The 16,898-nt window shown below is 41.6% G+C and overlaps 2 protein-coding genes across 4 annotated transcripts; both read left to right on the top strand.

Moving 5' to 3' along the window:
* The first annotated feature begins 992 nt into the window (after positions 1–992).
* Positions 993–5,376, top strand: LOC118471497 (uncharacterized). Its single transcript, XM_035956435.2, has 2 exons — positions 993–1,241; positions 1,812–5,376. The coding sequence occupies exon 2, from the start codon at positions 3,187–3,189 to the stop codon at positions 5,374–5,376; it is 2,190 nt and encodes a 729-aa protein (XP_035812328.1). The 5' UTR covers positions 993–1,241; positions 1,812–3,186.
* A 28-nt stretch (positions 5,377–5,404) lies between these two features.
* Positions 5,405–15,731, top strand: LOC111580621 (cytosolic sulfotransferase 3-like). 3 transcript variants are annotated; one of them, XM_023288443.3, is made up of 8 exons: positions 8,316–8,635; positions 10,861–10,999; positions 11,457–11,579; positions 11,756–11,856; positions 14,580–14,706; positions 14,798–14,895; positions 14,994–15,168; positions 15,256–15,731. In XM_023288443.3, the coding sequence occupies exons 2-8, from the start codon at positions 10,909–10,911 to the stop codon at positions 15,366–15,368; spliced, it is 828 nt and encodes a 275-aa protein (XP_023144211.1). In that variant the 5' UTR covers positions 8,316–8,635; positions 10,861–10,908; the 3' UTR covers positions 15,369–15,731. The 3 variants fall into 3 exon arrangements, 2 of the variants coding, with proteins under 2 accessions (XP_023144211.1, XP_054860089.1); XM_055004114.1 differs by having other exon boundaries at positions 8,316–10,433; XR_008599376.1 differs by lacking the exons at positions 11,457–11,579; positions 11,756–11,856; positions 14,580–14,706; ... (1 more) ...; positions 14,994–15,168; positions 15,256–15,731 and having other exon boundaries at positions 5,405–8,635; positions 9,209–10,905.
* Positions 15,732–16,898: the final 1,167 nt, after the last annotated feature.

Below are 16,898 nucleotides of genomic sequence, written 5' to 3'. Positions count from 1 at the left end.
TTGATCTTCCTGTATTTAAAGAGAAGTCAAAGCAAAGAAACCACAAATACATCATGTCACTTAAACATAAACTTTGGTCAAAAAAAAAAAAAATCGAAATGGCAAGATGATAAATGCACATATCAGTGGCCTGACATGATCTAATGCAGTATAGAGTATGATACAAAATACAAGAGCAGCTTCAGTGATCAAGGTGGAATAGTCATTTAAACAAACATTAAATTAGTGGTCATAAATGCAATGTAGTGACACAATAATCAGTCAGTCTAGATGACTAGTGAATGCGTGTACCATTGATTTTTGTCTGCTTGGCATCTTTGTGTGAGACTTTTTCCACACAAAACAACCCACATGTTTTCTCCCCGCAGATATTGGCATTCAGTATATAGATACATAGAGCTCTGAAAAATATCGATAATATGCACGTAAAAACACTGTCACGTGAAATATGATCGGAAAAAGGCACAAATAGGACTCTTGTGTTGATAATCATAGGCTTAGTGTCAAAACTACTTTAAAACTAACTACAACTTAGAAACTAAATATACAGCTACTTTAAGTCTTATTGAAAGTCATAATTCCTTGTACTGATATAACCCCTTATACTGGAATATGTGTATATATATATATATATATATATATATATATATATATATATATATATATATATATATATATATATATATATATATATATATATATATATATATATATCTTATCTATAACGTTAATGAGGACTATCTATCTACTGATTCTCTACAATATATGTAATCTGACACAACACTACTGAATCTCAAAGCAACTAACGGCAACGACAGCAATAAAACCTACCTACTCTGTGAAAAAAAAAAAAATTCTAACACTAAATCAGATTTAGTCTATGCACTAAACAGGAATCTCCAAGCTCGGCGCACACTTGATCACGCCATAGACTATAGTCTGCGCTCAGTACAAGATTAATTTCAGGTGGCATTCAGGCGACGGTCATGGGTCACGTTTATAGCCTGTTTTTATAGGTGTCAAGTCAAACTGGAAGAAGCATTTACATAGGTGCTCAGCTGGGGCGGAACCAATCTGCGGCTGCAGGTTGGTTACCGGCAGCATAAAATGGGACACACGCAGCACTGAGAGGGAAGGAGAATGAATGACCTCGCTCAAACAAAGTGGCTGTGAGCACAAGGATTTGCGGCAAACTGACTGTGCAGGACCTGCTTCATCTACGGAAATCCGGGTGGCGGCCGGTAAGAGCAGAACCGTGGACCTAGGAGACTGTGTGGCCTGCCGATGTGAGCTGCTGTAAAAATGTGTTTAGCAATAGCATTAGCCACTGAGACCGGCGTCGGCCACGAGCAGCTGGTTGTTAATTTTCCTATGTCCGTATGCCATTTTTTGCTGTGTGTTTGAAATTGCTCAGTTGAAAATAAGACTGCAGGCTAATTGGTGCTAATTAGAGGGTTTCCAGCTAAGGTTAAAAAACCAGTTAATTCATTCTGTTTGTAACGGTGGGTTTGTACTATGCACTTTATTTTATTTGGTTATTTATTGGATCTGGAACAGAATGCACTTTAAAAAGTCACTTTATGCACTTTAAATAATTTTAAGAATATGAATTAAGAAGTATTTATCTAAAAAAAAAGGTCTGATAGAAATGTTAAGAGCAAAATTTGTTAAAATGTGATTGAAATCAACTCTTTAAAATGCAGGTAAAATGAGTGGCATTTATTAGTGAGATAGAATTGTACGAGGGGAATGGCTGTTATTATCTGCTGAATGCAATATTGTGAACATTGTTCTTTTGTGTTTGTTTAAAGGTTTTTCACCTAAACCTATCAACCAACCCTATTGACTAAACCTTTCAACCAAACCTGTCACCAAAGTTGCCATCGTTGTATTCTATGACCTTGGAACTATTGCAAAATAAAAGAGGAGGAAAAGAAAGCAACTGTCTGATTCATGAGTGGAGCCCAGCTCATAACCCGAGTAGATGAACATCCTTTTTCAAGTGGGGAAACTGCACACTTACCCTCAGGAAATCATCAATGATAGTCACGTGTCATTGAAATTGGGGGAACACTTGACAGTGAAAAACCGCTGCAGTAGCGCAGTACTGAAGATCCAGGAAGCGAGAACTGAGGTCCAACCTGGAATCCTGAAAAGGATAACCTAAAGCGTATTAAGGTGCCTTTTATGACTTCATTGGAGAAAAAAAAAAAATCTGAACTGGAAATAAGCATGGCTGGTCAAGAACTCAAATCAATTGAGCAGCTCAAGGTGGAGAGGACTACAGCAAAAAGACTGTTTTCTCGTGTTAACAGCATTACAAGGACCTACAGAGACATGTCTGAAGAGGAGCTCAGAGACAGTTTCAATAAACTCACAATAGAGGCAGAGAAAGTCATGGAATCCAATGATGATGTGGAGGCCGGGCTTATCGCAGAGCTAGAGGCGGCATCTGACACAAGTGGAGGAGCTGTATTAACTGAGCAGCAGAGAGCCGACATAGAAAAGACTGTGAAAGAATGTGAGATGAAACTCAAGGAGGTCAAAGCGCTCATCCAGGAGACTTTGTGGGCTAACTTTGGGAATGCTGAACTACCCACTGCGATACAGGCAGCTGAGGCTGCGTGTCATCTCGCTGCTGCGACATGACCTGATGGGAATGAGGAAGCATATGATTTTAGACTCACTCACCTGCAGGAGCTAGTGAAGACTGCAAAGGATGTCTATAGCCGGTGGAAACGTTGGGTTCCCCCAGACGAGCAGCAGGCTTTCCAGAGTTGCTTAAGGGAGCTGGAACTCTCTGTCCCAAAATTAGTGTCCAGAAAGGCCGATTTCATCCATGCAAGGGTTAAAGACGAGGCTGAACGACAGACCCAGAGCAGCAGTGCTTTCAGTTATCCAGTGCCAACCATCCGGTTAAGACCTGTGGCCCTTCCCAGGTTTGCAGGGAACCGGCGCGATTTCCATAAGTGGAGAAGGGACTGGGAAGCACTGCAGAACCAAGGTGAACCCACTGGCTCAAAAGAAGTGAAAAAGTTCCAATTACTGGACAGTATTGAGGATAAGATCATAAGAGACCTTCGGCTCACATCCTACAGCACAGCTGATGACATCTTTCGTGTCCTGGAGAATCGCTTTGGCAACCAAACATCAATTGCTATTGAAGTTGTGGAAGACCTACAGAAGATGCCAGCTGTGAAAGGTCATCAGCCACGGAAAATAGTGGAATTAATTCAAGCTGTGGAAAAGGCACTTCAGGATCTGAGTGACCTAGGAGAAACAGGTGCCATTAAAAACCCACTGGTGACAAAATCCATTGAAAGCAAACTTCCAGAACACCTCAAGAAGGAATGGCTGGTTTATGCTGCTGACAGGAGGAATGCTGTGACACCAGAGAAGCGCTTCGATAGTCTCTTAACATTCCTCAAAGAACAGGAAAGCATATATGAGCAACTCGAGCAGCTGAGGGAGGAAGAACCAGGTAAAAAAGAAACTAGGATTGAACCAAGACATGCCAGAACCAGATCTACAAAAGCAGACAACGACCATCTAGTTTGTGTAGTCTGTGGTGATGGAAAGCACAAAAGAAGGCTCTACTTTTGCAAACAGTTTCGAGCACTAAAGCTAATGGATAAAAAAGCTGCAGTAAGGAGGCTGGGAGCATGCAAAAAATGTCTCGAGGTTCATGATGACAGTTCATTCTGCAAGCCTACTTACCTGTGTAGAAACCCCGACTGCAAGAATGAACATGTTCCAGAGCATCACTACTACCTGTGTCCTAATGCTGAGACAAAGAAAAGGGGTACATGCCATAAAAAGAGCAGCTTCGGTTCAGATGAAGACAAAGGCCGGAGAAAGTACACAGAGGATCAAGAGGAGTTCTTAAGAAAACTCTCACCAGAGCTGGTAGAACAGTGCCGAGAAGTGTTCTCTAATACTGCATCTAGAGCTTTCAACACAGTAAAAAATCGACCAAGCTTACTCATGGATAGTGGAATGCAGGAGCTTCCAGTAATCATGATGCTTCTAGAGGTCACTGCAAATGCTGGACAGAAAATTGGGACATTAATTGACTTGGCTTCTGACACCAATTACATAACCCATAAGGCTGCAAGCGGGTTGAACCTCAGAAGTGAAGAAATCACCCTTATCGTTCATGGAGTTGGAGGGATGAAGGTTCACGTAGAGACGAAGCGGTACCTTCTAAAGATTCGAGTTAAAACTGCCAAAGGCACTCTGAAGTCTCATCAGTTGGTTTGTTATGGACTGGACAACATTGCAGATGTTCACAGGCATGTGACACCAAAACAGCTGCAGAGGTTCTTTCCAGATGTACCTCTTGAGGAACTGGTGAGGCCTAAAGAAATACAGCTACTCATCAGCCACAGGGAAGGCCAGCTAGCACCTCAGAGAATAAAAGCTGTTGGAGATCTCGTGTTGTGGGACGGACCACTTGGCAAGACAGTTGGAGGTTCTCATCCTGAGCTCTTTGAGGGACTTATCTTGTCAGCCCGTCTTTCCAATACACACTTTGCAAGATCCATGAGGACAGCTGCTGCAAAATATGAGGAAGTCATTACCACTGTCCAAGGTCAGCTTTCACCCAGCAAACAAGCTGCTGTAAAGTTCCATGAGTCAAGTACATCGGCCACCAAGCGGGGCGACTTCTTGGAATGGTGGAGGTGGGATAGTATTGGAGCAGCATGTGAACCTAAATGTGGAGGCTGTCGCTGTGGAAACTGCCAGCCAGGTGGCAAAGAAATGTCTCTTGCTGAGGAGAGAGAGCTTGAGATAATAAGACAAGGCCTCACATATGTCATAGAGGACAGCCACAGCAAAGAACCACATTGGCACACAAAGTATCCCTGGTTAGAGGATCCAGGATCCCTGCCAAATAACAGAACAGCAGTGGAAGCTACATTTCTCAGGACAGAGAGGCAGCTATCCAAAGAACCTGAATGGAAGGGAGCCTACGCCGCACAAGTGCACGACATGGTGAATAGAAAAGCTGCGGTTAAACTGTCCAGAGGGAGGATTATCGATTGGAATGGACCAGTTTGGTACGTGAGCCACCTAATTGCTCCTAACCCTCACTCTGTTACTACCCCAGTGAGACTTGTATGGAACAGCAGTCAAAAGTTCAGAGGTATAAGCATGAACGATCTACTGATGAAAAGTCCAGATGTCCTCAATCAGATTCGAGCAGTCCTCCTTAGATTCAGAAGCGGAGTTTACGCTGCTCTAGGAGATATAAAGAAAATGTACAACAGTCTGGTTGGAGGAACGAGAAGTACATCTACACAGATTTCTTTGGCGAGACTCAGAAGAGGAAGAGCTTGGGGAATATGCCATCACGAGAGTAAACATTGGAGATAAGCCTGCAGGTTGCATCGCACAGCTAGCAATGCATGAGACTGCTAGCCTCCCTTCTTTCACCCATCTTAAGGAAGAGCAGCAGGTACTCCAGAATGACAGCTACGTTGATGATATTCTCACATCCCACAACAACCTCAACCAGCTGAAAGCCATCATAGCAAATGTGGAACAGATCCTTAAAGCTGGAGGTTTTGAACTCAAGCCATGGTTCCTATCTGGTCAAAGTGGGAGGAAGGAGTGCAGAGATGAGCAGGAGAAATGCCAGGTGAAAACTATGGTCTTACCAAACCAAATGAGTAGTGATGATAATAAAGCACTTGGACTGGGCTACATAGTGGAAGAGGATAAACTCCATGTCATGGTTGGGATCAATTTCTCCAAAAGAAAGAAGGAAATGCGACTTGGACAGGATCTATCCCATGAACAGATAAGAGCCCACACCCCAAATCCTCTGACACGTAGAGAGCTTCTCAGCCAAGTATCGGGACTTTATGACCCTGTGGGCCTAGTGACTCCTGTGAAACAGAAGGGAGCTATAATGGTACGCAGAGCCTTCCAAGAGGCGAGAAATGGAAACTGTCAAGTCAAAGACACATGGGACATGCCACTTTCAGATTGCCTCAGGGAGGACGCAATGCAGCTCTTCGAGGAGTATGTTCAGCTTGGTCAAGTCACATTCACCAGAGCACTGACTCCCCCACATCACCGAAACAAACCTCTAGCAATCACATTTTCAGATGGAAGTGAGCAAGCTTATGGAGCAGTGATGTATTTAAGGTGGGACTCAGACCAAGGCCCAGTCATCAGACTAGTTGAGTCCAAAGCCAAACTAACTCCCTTGGACCACAAAGGTGATGCTGTAAAAGCAGAGATGTGTGGAGCGGTGTTTGCTTCACGTTTGAAGAAGTACTTTGAGCTTCACAGCTGGATCCAAGTGGAGAGGTGGTACCATCTTGTGGATAGCCAAACAGTACTTGGTGCAGTGCAACGAGAAAGCTATAGCTATCAAACATTCTTTGCAAATAGAATTGGAGAAATCCAAAGCTGCACAAAGACTCAGGACTGGTGGTGGATTCCTGGTTCCAAAAACATTGCTGACATAATCACCAGAGGAGCCAGCCCTCAAAATCTGGATAAGAACTCAGAATGGCAAAATGGGCCTGAATTCTTGAGCTTGCCAGTAAATGAGTGGCCAATCAAATCAGCAAAAGAAATAGCAACTATTGCCAGACAAAGCATTAATAGGTTGCAAAAGAAATCCTTTATCGCTGTGCTTGCAAGAATTGAAGGAGAGAAGCAGGAGCCAAACCAGACTGAACAAAGGAGACCTCCTGCTGGTTCAGCCATCCAGAGCCTCGTGGATGTCAAAAGGTTCAGTCTTCTAGTTCGATTGATTAGAACCATTGCATGGGTTTGGAGAGCTGCAAAGAAGTTTCTCGGACAGAAGCGAGTCCTAAACAACCCAAAGTGGGAGGCAGTCGCTCTAACAGGGGTCATCACATTGAGAGAAAGAGAGGATGCCCTAAGAGACGTTTTTCTTGCTGAGCAAATGGACGCAACCTTCCCAAGCACCTTAACAGACAGGTTGGTGGTATTTAAAGATCATATATCTGGGCTGTTGTTATGCGGTGGCAGAGTGCAGAGCTTTAAAGAGGATAAAGTTGGTGTTCCCATTCTTCCTTATGATGCCTGGGTGTCAACGTTACTAGCTCGAGAGGCTCACAATGAGAGTCATGATGGAGTGGCTGGAACTGTACTGAAAATGCGGAGGAAGGCATGGGTTGTAAGAGGACGGAGGATCGCTCAAAAGGTGGTTGACCGCTGCGTAAGCTGCAGGAAAGTGAAAGCAAGGCGTTGCCAGCAAGTAATGGGTGATCTGCCATCTGAAAGAACGGAACCTGCTGCCCCCTTTCAGTTTACAACAGTTGACCTCTTTGGACCATATCATGTGAGAGATGATGTCAAGAAAAGAGTGACAATCAAAGTTTGGGGTGTTATTTTTAGCTGCATGGCTAGCAGAGCCGTCCATACAGAGTTGGTCAATGCTCTATCGACTGAAAGCTTCCTGATGGCCTATCAAAGGTTTACCGCAATTCGTGGACATCCAAGGAAAATCTGGTCAGATCCAGGGACCAATTTTATTGGAGCAAAGCCAGTTCTGGAGGAGATGTACAGATTCTTGGGTAGCCAGAACAAAGCAGCCCTTGAGGAGACAGCTGCCAGAAGTGGAACAGAGTGGATGTGGAAAATCCATCCAGCTGATTCTCCACATAGGAATGGTGCTGCAGAAGCTGCTGTGCGTCTTGTAAAGAAAGCGCTCTACAGTCTTGGAGGAGAACTTTCCCTGAGTTATAGTGAGTTCCAGACAGCTCTTTATATGGCAGCCAATCTGGTGAATGAGCGACCAATTGAAGCCATAGTACAGAGCCGGGAGGAGTGTATCCAGTATGTGACACCTAACAGCCTTCTGCTTGGCCGAGCTTCTCGAAGCGGAGACTGCAAAACATTCGACTTTGAAACCTACCCCTACAAAAGGTTGAGAGCAATGCAGTCAGAGGTAAACAAGTTCTGGAGGTACTGGAGCCAACTCGCCGGCCCCAACTTGTTTGTGAGGAGCAAGTGGCACACTACACACAGAAATGTCGCTGTTGGAGACATTGTCTGGTTAAGTGACCAAAATGCACTGAGGGGACAGTTCAGGCTTGGAAGAGTCATCAGCACCAACCCAGACAGTAAAGGTGTCGTGAGGGACGTCGATGTCAGGGTCTGTCCAAGCTATTGTGTTCCTGTGATAAAACCTGTTAAAAATGCAGTAAAGCCAAGAAATCCATCATCTGATGCAAACAAGGAGAAGTTCCAGGCAACGATCCTTCGCCGGGATGTCAGACGACTGGTTGTCTTACTACCTGTTGAGGAACAGATGAAGGATCCAGGTTAGATTATCATAAGTTGTGCATGCTTCAAATGGAAACCTTCAAGATTACCTTCAACGCTGCGATCTTCCAAGTGTGACCACAGAAAGATCGAGTGGGAGGTGTCAAGTCAAACTGGAAGAAGCATTTACATAGGTGCTCAGCTGGGGCGGAACCAATCTGCGGCTGCAGGTTGGTTACCGGCAGCATAAAATGGGACACACGCAGCACTGAGAGGGAAGGAGAATGAATGACCTCGCTCAAACAAAGTGGCTGTGAGCACAAGGATTTGCGGCAAACTGACTGTGCAGGACCTGCTTCATCTACGGAAATCCGGGTGGCGGCCGGTAAGAGCAGAACCGTGGACCTAGGAGACTGTGTGGCCTGCCGATGTGAGCTGCTGTAAAAATGTGTTAGCAATAGCATTAGCCACTGAGACCGGCGTCGGCCACGAGCAGCTGGTTGTTAATTTTCCTATGTCCGTATGCCATTTATTACTGTGTGTTTGAAATTGCTCAGTTGAAAATAAGACTGCAGGCTAATTGGTGCTAATTAGAGGGTTTCCAGCTAAGGTTAAAAAACCAGTTAATTCATTCTGTTTGTAACGGTGGGTTTGTACTATGCACTTTATTTTATTTGGTTATTTATTGGATCTGGAACAGAATGCACTTTAAAAAGTCACTTTATGCACTTTAAATAATTTTAAGAATATGAGTTAAGAAGTATTTATAAAAAAAAAAAAAAAGGTCTGATAGAAATGTTAAGAGCAAAATTTGTTAAAATGTGATTGAAATCAACTCTTTAAAATGCAGGTAAAATGAGTGGCATTTATTAGTGAGATAGAATTGTACGAGGGGAATGGCTGTTATTATCTGCTGAATGCAATATTGTGAACATTGTTCTTTTGTGTTTGTTTAAAGGTTTTTCACCTAAACCTATCAACCAACCCTATCGACTAAACCTTTCAACCAAACCTGTCACCAAAGTTGCCATCGTTGTATTCTATGACCTTGGAACTATTGCAAAATAAAAGAGGAGGAAAAGAAAGCAACTGTCTGATTCATGAGTGGAGCCCAGCTCATAACCCGAGTAGATGAACATCCTTTTTCAAGTGGGGAAACTGCACACTTACCCTCAGGAAATCATCAATGATAGTCACGTGTCATTGAAATTGGGGGAACACTTGACAATAGGCCTTCCATATCGTATTTTAGTTTATTGCTGATACTAAATTTTTATTTGTGCATGTTCTTTTCCACAACCACACATCTGCATGTCACATTACTACACCTCTACACACTCAGGTAAATGAATCCATTCATTAATTTGTTGGACGTTTATTTTCATTCAGGATTACACTGAGGTAGAGACCTCACCAACAAAATAACTGAGTAAAAAGACACACAAGAAAAACAAATAAAATACTTAAAATAAAAAATGGCAATAAAAATAATGAAAAGATAAATTAGTAGAAAAATAAGACATTAAGAACAACTAACGCAAATATATTTTAAAACAAATCAACTAAACCACAACAGGGTGAAATTAAATACTGTGAAATAAAGATTTAAAATGCCTTAATGACAAAAATGAGGCAAACTTAACAGTGTTTCACTTATTATTCCATATTGGAAGAGCACAGTGAGTAAAATTGGCTTTTTCAAGTTCAGCAAAAACAGCTGCCAACCCTGCAGTGCAATCCAATAATTTGTTGTCAAGGCAGGAACAAAGTATTGATGGAAGCATATTTAATTTCCACAGTAAATATATCTAATTACTCTAGTTATTCTGCTCACCAGTTCAGTCTCATATTTAAAGGCTACTGAATCAAATTCAGTACTTGTACTCTGTGACTCTCTGGACTATTCTTAATCTATAATTAGATTTTTTCACTCCAAATTAAGTACACAATGATATATATAGTGTGTGCTTTGTATGTTTCTGATACAACTGGAGATTAAAGTGGTCAGGGTGCATGTAAGGACAGAAAGGGGCTGAACTTCTGTCTCACGTAAAAGTGAACAGACTTTGGCACAAGGGAGTTAAGTAACAAGAAAAGAATGTACAAAGGACATCAAAACAATGTAGCAAGAGAAGCCGGACAGAAAACAAGCAGCAATCAGAATGTCGTCTGACCAAGACAAGGTAGTTCTGATATCAACACTGACCTTTATTTTACTCTACAGTGTGTTTTATTTTCATAGTGTTTGCATCATGGTAAACCTGTAAGGCTGAGTTAATGAGAATGGATTTGTGAATGGAGGTGTTTGAAGTGCATAAAAGAGCTATGGAGCTTCAACTGCTTTTGCAAACCTTTGAAGATTTTAGGCCCTCTTATCCTCAGCTAGCACAAATGTTTGCTTGTTTTATGAGATGTCTTTGAACACCTGTACTTTTGGACTATTAAATATTTGTTGTCTCCTTTCCTTATTTTTAATTGAAGGACTGCTGAAAGCATCTAAGACAATCTGACTTCACTATCTACAATGGACATTACTTTTCCTTTTTCCACTAATCAGTGATCATGCATTTATAGTTTTGCATTAATTAATTATTTTTTTTCTTTTTACAGTTGGATGCATTTGTTCGACCAGAGTTGGTTGATTTCAATGGAATCTCAATGACCAGAGTTTTCACTAGCAACTGGGAGAATGTTCAGAACTTTCAGGCTAGGCCGGATGATATACTTATTGCAACGTATGCCAAAGCAGGTCAGTCTACCATCATGTATAAAAGGCTTTATAGCTCATTAAAAAAAAAGTATCCTCCTAAGACCTGTGGACATTTTTCTTCAAAAAGAGCACATTGTTAAAAATAATAATAATAATAATCTGATATTAGATATTATCTGATTATTATATTTATTGGTTATTCCTTATCCTAAATAACTAGGAGAAATCTAAAATGCAAGCCCAACCAAAGCTCACGTCTTAGGAGGATATAGAGATAAGGGATTATGGTCACTTTGTTATCTTAGTTTATGTTACACTCTCTCTCTCTCTCTCTCTCTCTCTCTCTCTCTCTATCCCTCTCTCTCTCCTCTCTCTCTCTCTCTCTCTCTCTCTCTCCTCTCTCTCTCCCTCTCTCTCTCTCTCTCTCTCTCCCTCTCTCCCTCTCTCTCTCTCTCTCTCCCTCTCGCTCTCTCTCTCTCTCTGTCTCTCTGTCTAGGGACCACATGGGTCTCCCAAATCCTTGACCTGCTGTATTTTGGTCAGACGGAGCGTCAGAAAACCCTCCCTATCCATGAGAGAGTGCCTTTCTTGGAGGTTTACCTCCCACCTAACATGTCAGGTTAGTGATAACCAAAGCCACCATATTTAAAACTGGGACTTATTTCACCATCAGTACCCCTTCATCTAAATACTGCTGAACTCATAATACCATTTGCCTTTTATCATATTTCTACAACACATAAGAATTTCACATGATCAGGGTTTCACTTAGTCCATCTTCATCTCTTCATACAGGAACAGAGCAGGCAGACAATCTTCCCACCTCCCCTCGACTGATTAAAACCCATTTGCCATACCAGTTAGTGCCGAAGTCCTTCTGGGAGCAAAACTGTCGGGTACAGTAGCCTCTTAGTTGTTTGCATTATCTCAAATGCTCTACTCTTAATTGCTCAAGTCTGGTTGAGTAAAGGTTTGCAAGGTCTACAAGCTTGAAAACTGGAGCCACATATTCATCCATTCTAGTCTCATCAGTGTATGTCAGCAGCTCTGCTAAGGCAATTCCATGATGAACCTTGTCACCTTGGTCCAGCTGGTTCTTGTCTTGCACGAACTCAGCCTTTTTGTAAAGAGCAATCAAAGATCGTGGATAGTACATGGCGTCTAGTGTAACCATATCTCCTGCACTCAATTTGGCCAAAAGATGCTCATCGTGTAAGTTTAATGCACACTGGTGAAAGAGTCTGGACGAAAAGTGAATGTTGTTACTGATGTTGTTTGTTGAGTTCCTCTGGCCACATCATCATCAAAAAACGAACAAGCACATTAAGAATTTTGTCCATGCTCTGACTAGTGGCTTTGTCATATTCAATGAAAATACACATTTTTCAAGCTGTTCAGAAAGACTTTTCTTAAATGCTGGTGCTATTCCAGGTGTATTTATGTAAGCAGCATGCTGATTTGACATGGAGAGTTTTGACAAAGCATTTCTATCTTGTCAATTTTTTACACAGATTGAGTGGCTGAGTCCTGGTGCAACAAACCGTGTTCTGCAATGAATGTGCACACGCATATTTTTAAATCACAAACAGGGTCAGTCATTGATTCTGGTACCTCAATGGGGGATGTTGCTCCTGGTAGATGAGATGTAGGTTTCAGAGCGGACAGCAGCTCTATGGGTCTGACTTGTGACGTGGTTCAGAAGCAAGCTCCCACTCCTTCAATTTTTTTGCACCAGCAGCCAAAGGTCTCTGTTTAACTCTTCCAACCACACGAAGCGCCATTTATTTTTACTTCGCCAAGGAACACGGCGGAGTTATGTGATGATCGGCATACATTTGTCCTTCCTTCTATTTGTCTGTGCACAACATTACTCAAAAACGGACCAACGGATATGGATGAAATTTTCAGGGAAGGTCAGAAATGACACAAGGACCAAGTGATTACATTTTGCCAGTGATGCGGCTTATAGTCTGGATCCACGGATTTGTTCAGGATTTCTGTATCATTGAGAGAAGGCACCATGACGTCACTGTAACTATGACAACAAGTTAACACTATGTCAGCTGCCTGCTGATGATCACATGATTGTGATCCTACTACAAATCCAACGCTGAGGACTTATCAGTTGGAAATTATACAACGACTGAGCAGCCTTGGCGGAATACTGCGCTCTCTTGGCGGAATGCTGCCCTCTCTGCATGCCGGTATGGACTCAACTGCAGCTGGATCTCAATTTCTTTCTAAGACCTGCCCCTACTCTACTTCTCATTGGCTAGTGATTTTAGTTTGACTGAGAGCAAAAGCTGCGTTCCCCTTATTCCATTGGTAGACGAACTCGATTGATGATGTATACCTATCTGTTTTTTTGTTTGGTTTTTTGTTTTGTTTTTCGAGCCAAACCACACAGCGGAATTCTGGCACAGAGCCAGAATACTTTAAGCCATGAAAGCAAACAGTTACACAAAGAATTTTAATTTTTTTTCATTTTTTCTGCACCCCTGGCGGTCGACTTGGGATCAGTCCGCGGTCTATCAGCAGACCACAATTGACTGGTTGGGCACTCCTGCCCTAGAGGAATGCGGAACCTGTGGATCCACTAGCTGAAAACTCTTGGACATTGTTTCAGTTTCTGTAAACAGTTACAGCTGCCACCTGTAGAACAATGAAAACAATAAACTACACTAGTCTACATCTATGCTATTACATTCCACACATTTTTGGTAATTACTTGTATACAGGGGGTCCTCAGCTTACGTCGGAGTTCCATTCCTATGGATCAGTGTAAGTCATTTTTTGCTGTAAGTCGGAACTCGAAGCTTGAGCAGCAATACCTAGGTTTGGCCCAAGAGAACTTGAAATCATAAAAATTGACGGTTGTTATGCAATAGGTCTGTATCATCTACATATGCTAATAAGAGTAATTTAGTATGAGACAGCGTCTTTTATAATATAATAATTGAAACTAAAATTAGATTTTTTTGTTTTTCTGACCTGCTTGAAATTCAAGTTTGTGGCATTGAATAAAGAAGTTATGGCAATTTTAGATGTTTTGAATATCTTTGACAGAAGCTACATTGGGCACCATATTGAATTTGAAGAAGATAATAATGCAAACATGCTTGTCAAAAGTTCTCATCTGTTCTAGGAGAATATTTCATGGTTTCATAACAATGTGAATTACAACTCCTGGCTGAATAATGACTTTATGTTTTTTTGTTTTTTTTTTCATTTCTGATGGCCGCTATCTTGCATTTAAGGGTCACAATGATGATTTGCTGTTTTTAAAACCTTGAAAATCGATTCCACACCCAGACAAGCCACAAAATCAATACCTGGGTTAACAAAATCAACTCAGGATTCACTGAGACATATTTTTTCTCACACAAAGCATGAACAGGGGCTGACAGGAGCCTTTAGAGTTTTGGCTCCATATCCAAAAATATTTTCTGGACCATGGACAATAACCATGCCAAGTTTCATGCTTGGACCTAAAAATGCACAATTCTTAGCCCCATTTACACATATCGGTCTAAGTAAAAGGAAAAACAGCAAAAAGAAACATTAACATTTAAAACATGTCTGGTTCTGGTTAAATATGAAGTGTTTTCTTCTTCTCCAGGTTGTCTATGTAGCCCGTAACGCAAAAGACAACATGGTGTCTTATTACCACTTTAATCGCATGAGCTACGGTCAGCCAGCGCCTGGAGACTGGAACACCTTCTTCCAGAATTTCATGGAAGGAAAGAGTATGTATGAAATACTGTGGCGCATATTATTCAGTCCATTTATTCCACATTGTTTGAAGTACTACTTTCTTGTGTTATTCTGTGGCCTCAGTGGTGTTTGGACCCTGGTACGACCATCTGAATGGCTGGTGGAAGAAGAAGCAGACTTATCCAAAAATTCATTACATGTTCTATGAAGATATGATTGAGGTAGTTTTTTGTGAATATCTGTCTATTCAGGCAACTTTTCTAAAGTTCTCCTTTATTTGGCTGTAATGCAAAGATGATATTCAGCCTTTTCTTTCTAGGACACTGAACGGGAAATCGACAAACTCTGCTCCTTTCTTGGTTTGTCTCCTTCAGCTGAAGAGAAGAAAATGATATTAGGTGGAACACAGTTTGATAACATGAGAAAGAATGACATGGCCAACTATTCCACATTCCCACTGATGGATTTCAAAATTTCTCCCTTCATGAGAAAAGGTATGGTGGACAATAATATGAAGAGAAAAAAAATCCTGACATTCCACATTAAGCAAACGACCTGACTGATTTTCTGTGGCTCTGCAGGGAAGGTTGGTGACTGGAAGAACCACTTCACTGTGGCCCAGAATGAAGAGTTTGATGAAGACTACAAAACAAAGATGACGGATCCCACACTTGAGTTCCGTACTACAATCTGAACAGGAGCAGACACTCTGTGTGTATGTAAAGACAGGTCCATGACTGACCAGATGTGGAATTGCTAGAGAGTAGTAGAAGTGTTCAGTGATTTTGTGTGCGTATGTGTGATTTTATATAAGTTAAAACCAGAAATTTCATATTATAAGCACAAAAACATCAAAGTGAATATATCTGTCAAATAGAGAATGTATGTGCAGTAAATTAATTACACAAATACGCAATAAACAAAAAAAGCTGTATGACTAAGTTGTGTTGACACTAATACTTTGAAATGAAAATAATTTAAGTATGAGAGATCAATTGAAAATAATTATATCCATATTTTTCATATATTGTATTTGCAATAAAACAATAAGAGCTCCTTTCTGTTTGTTTATATTGTATTCTTCTGTGTGCTGGTCAAATATCAATATCAAAATGATTTATCTTTTAAAAAAAATAAGGTAAGGGCTGGAGTCTATTCCAGCTGACTTAGGGTGAAGGCAGGGGACACTCTGGACAGGTCGCCAGTCTATCACAGGGCTAACAATCACACTCACATTCACACCTATGGACAATTTAGAGTTACCAAGTACCCGCAGGATGTTTTTGGACTGTGGGAGGAAGCCAGAGTACCCAGAGAAAACCTAGACATGCACATTGAGAATATGGAAACTCCATGCAATGCTCTCCCGACAGCTAACAGAGGGTGCGCGGTCCTCCCTCAACACTCAGTAGGCCAGGTGCAGCTTGAGGGAGAGGGATTTTTTTTTAAAAAGGAGGTGTTTGGAAGTTTACCATAATTAGATCACACCCTCACAGATGGATAAATTCAAACAAAATGGTGGCAGAAGTGTCTGGATTGGTCTTTGTAAGTAGTATGGGTTGTGGATTTCCTGGAGAAGGAGGAGAGTTGGGCAAGTTGCAAAATATGTAAGACGTAACACATTGTTTAAACAGTTAAAATCTCAAGATTTTGCTCGTTTGTTCTTGTAACTTGTTATATTCAATAAACATTATTCACATCAGACTCTGAAGACTGAAGACTTTTCTTGAAGACCTTTAAAGATACTCATAGTTGATCCAGAAGCGATTTTTGAACAAGTTGGTGGACGAAGCTGCCAGATCATCACTGGTATTTAGCCACTCCTGAGCCAGAGGCAACATCAGAAGGCCTTAACTGGACTGAGATGAAGAACTGGACTGTTGCTCAGTGGTCCAAAATACTTTTTCCAGATGAAAGGAAAATTTGCAGTTCATTGGGAAATCAAGGTCCCAGAGTCTGAAAGAAGAATGGAGAGGCACAGAGTCCAAGGAGTTTGAAATCCAGTGTGAAGTTTTCAGTCTGCAATACATTTGGGAGCTACATCATCTGCTGAGGTTGATCTGCTGTGTTTTATCAAGTCCAGAGTCAGCACAGACATCTAAGCGAGGAATTTAGAGCATTTAATGCTTCCATTTGCTGACAAGCTTTATGGAGACTCCAGCAGACTGTGGTTTGCTGACCACAATATTACTGGGCTTGATTTGCCAACCAGCTGACATGAACT

This window comes from Amphiprion ocellaris, chromosome 17 (assembly GCF_022539595.1).
Source record: "Amphiprion ocellaris isolate individual 3 ecotype Okinawa chromosome 17, ASM2253959v1, whole genome shotgun sequence".
NCBI classification, from domain to species: Eukaryota; Metazoa; Chordata; class Actinopteri; family Pomacentridae; genus Amphiprion; species Amphiprion ocellaris.
The sequence above is the reverse complement of the archived record's forward strand: the minus strand, read 5'-3'. Positions and strand labels throughout refer to the sequence as shown.

Coding starts and splice junctions, on each gene's coding strand:
- LOC118471497 (XM_035956435.2), top strand. CDS start 3,187: ATGCCAGCTGTGAAAGGTCATCAGCCACGGAAAATAGTGGAATTAATT.
- LOC111580621 (XM_055004114.1), top strand. CDS start 10,413: ATGTCGTCTGACCAAGACAAG. Junction 14,707..14,797: donor GAATTTCATGGAAGGAAAGA/GTATGTATGAAA, acceptor CTGTGGCCTCAG/TGGTGTTTGGACCCTGGTAC. Junction 14,896..14,993: donor TCTATGAAGATATGATTGAG/GTAGTTTTTTGT, acceptor TTTTCTTTCTAG/GACACTGAACGGGAAATCGA.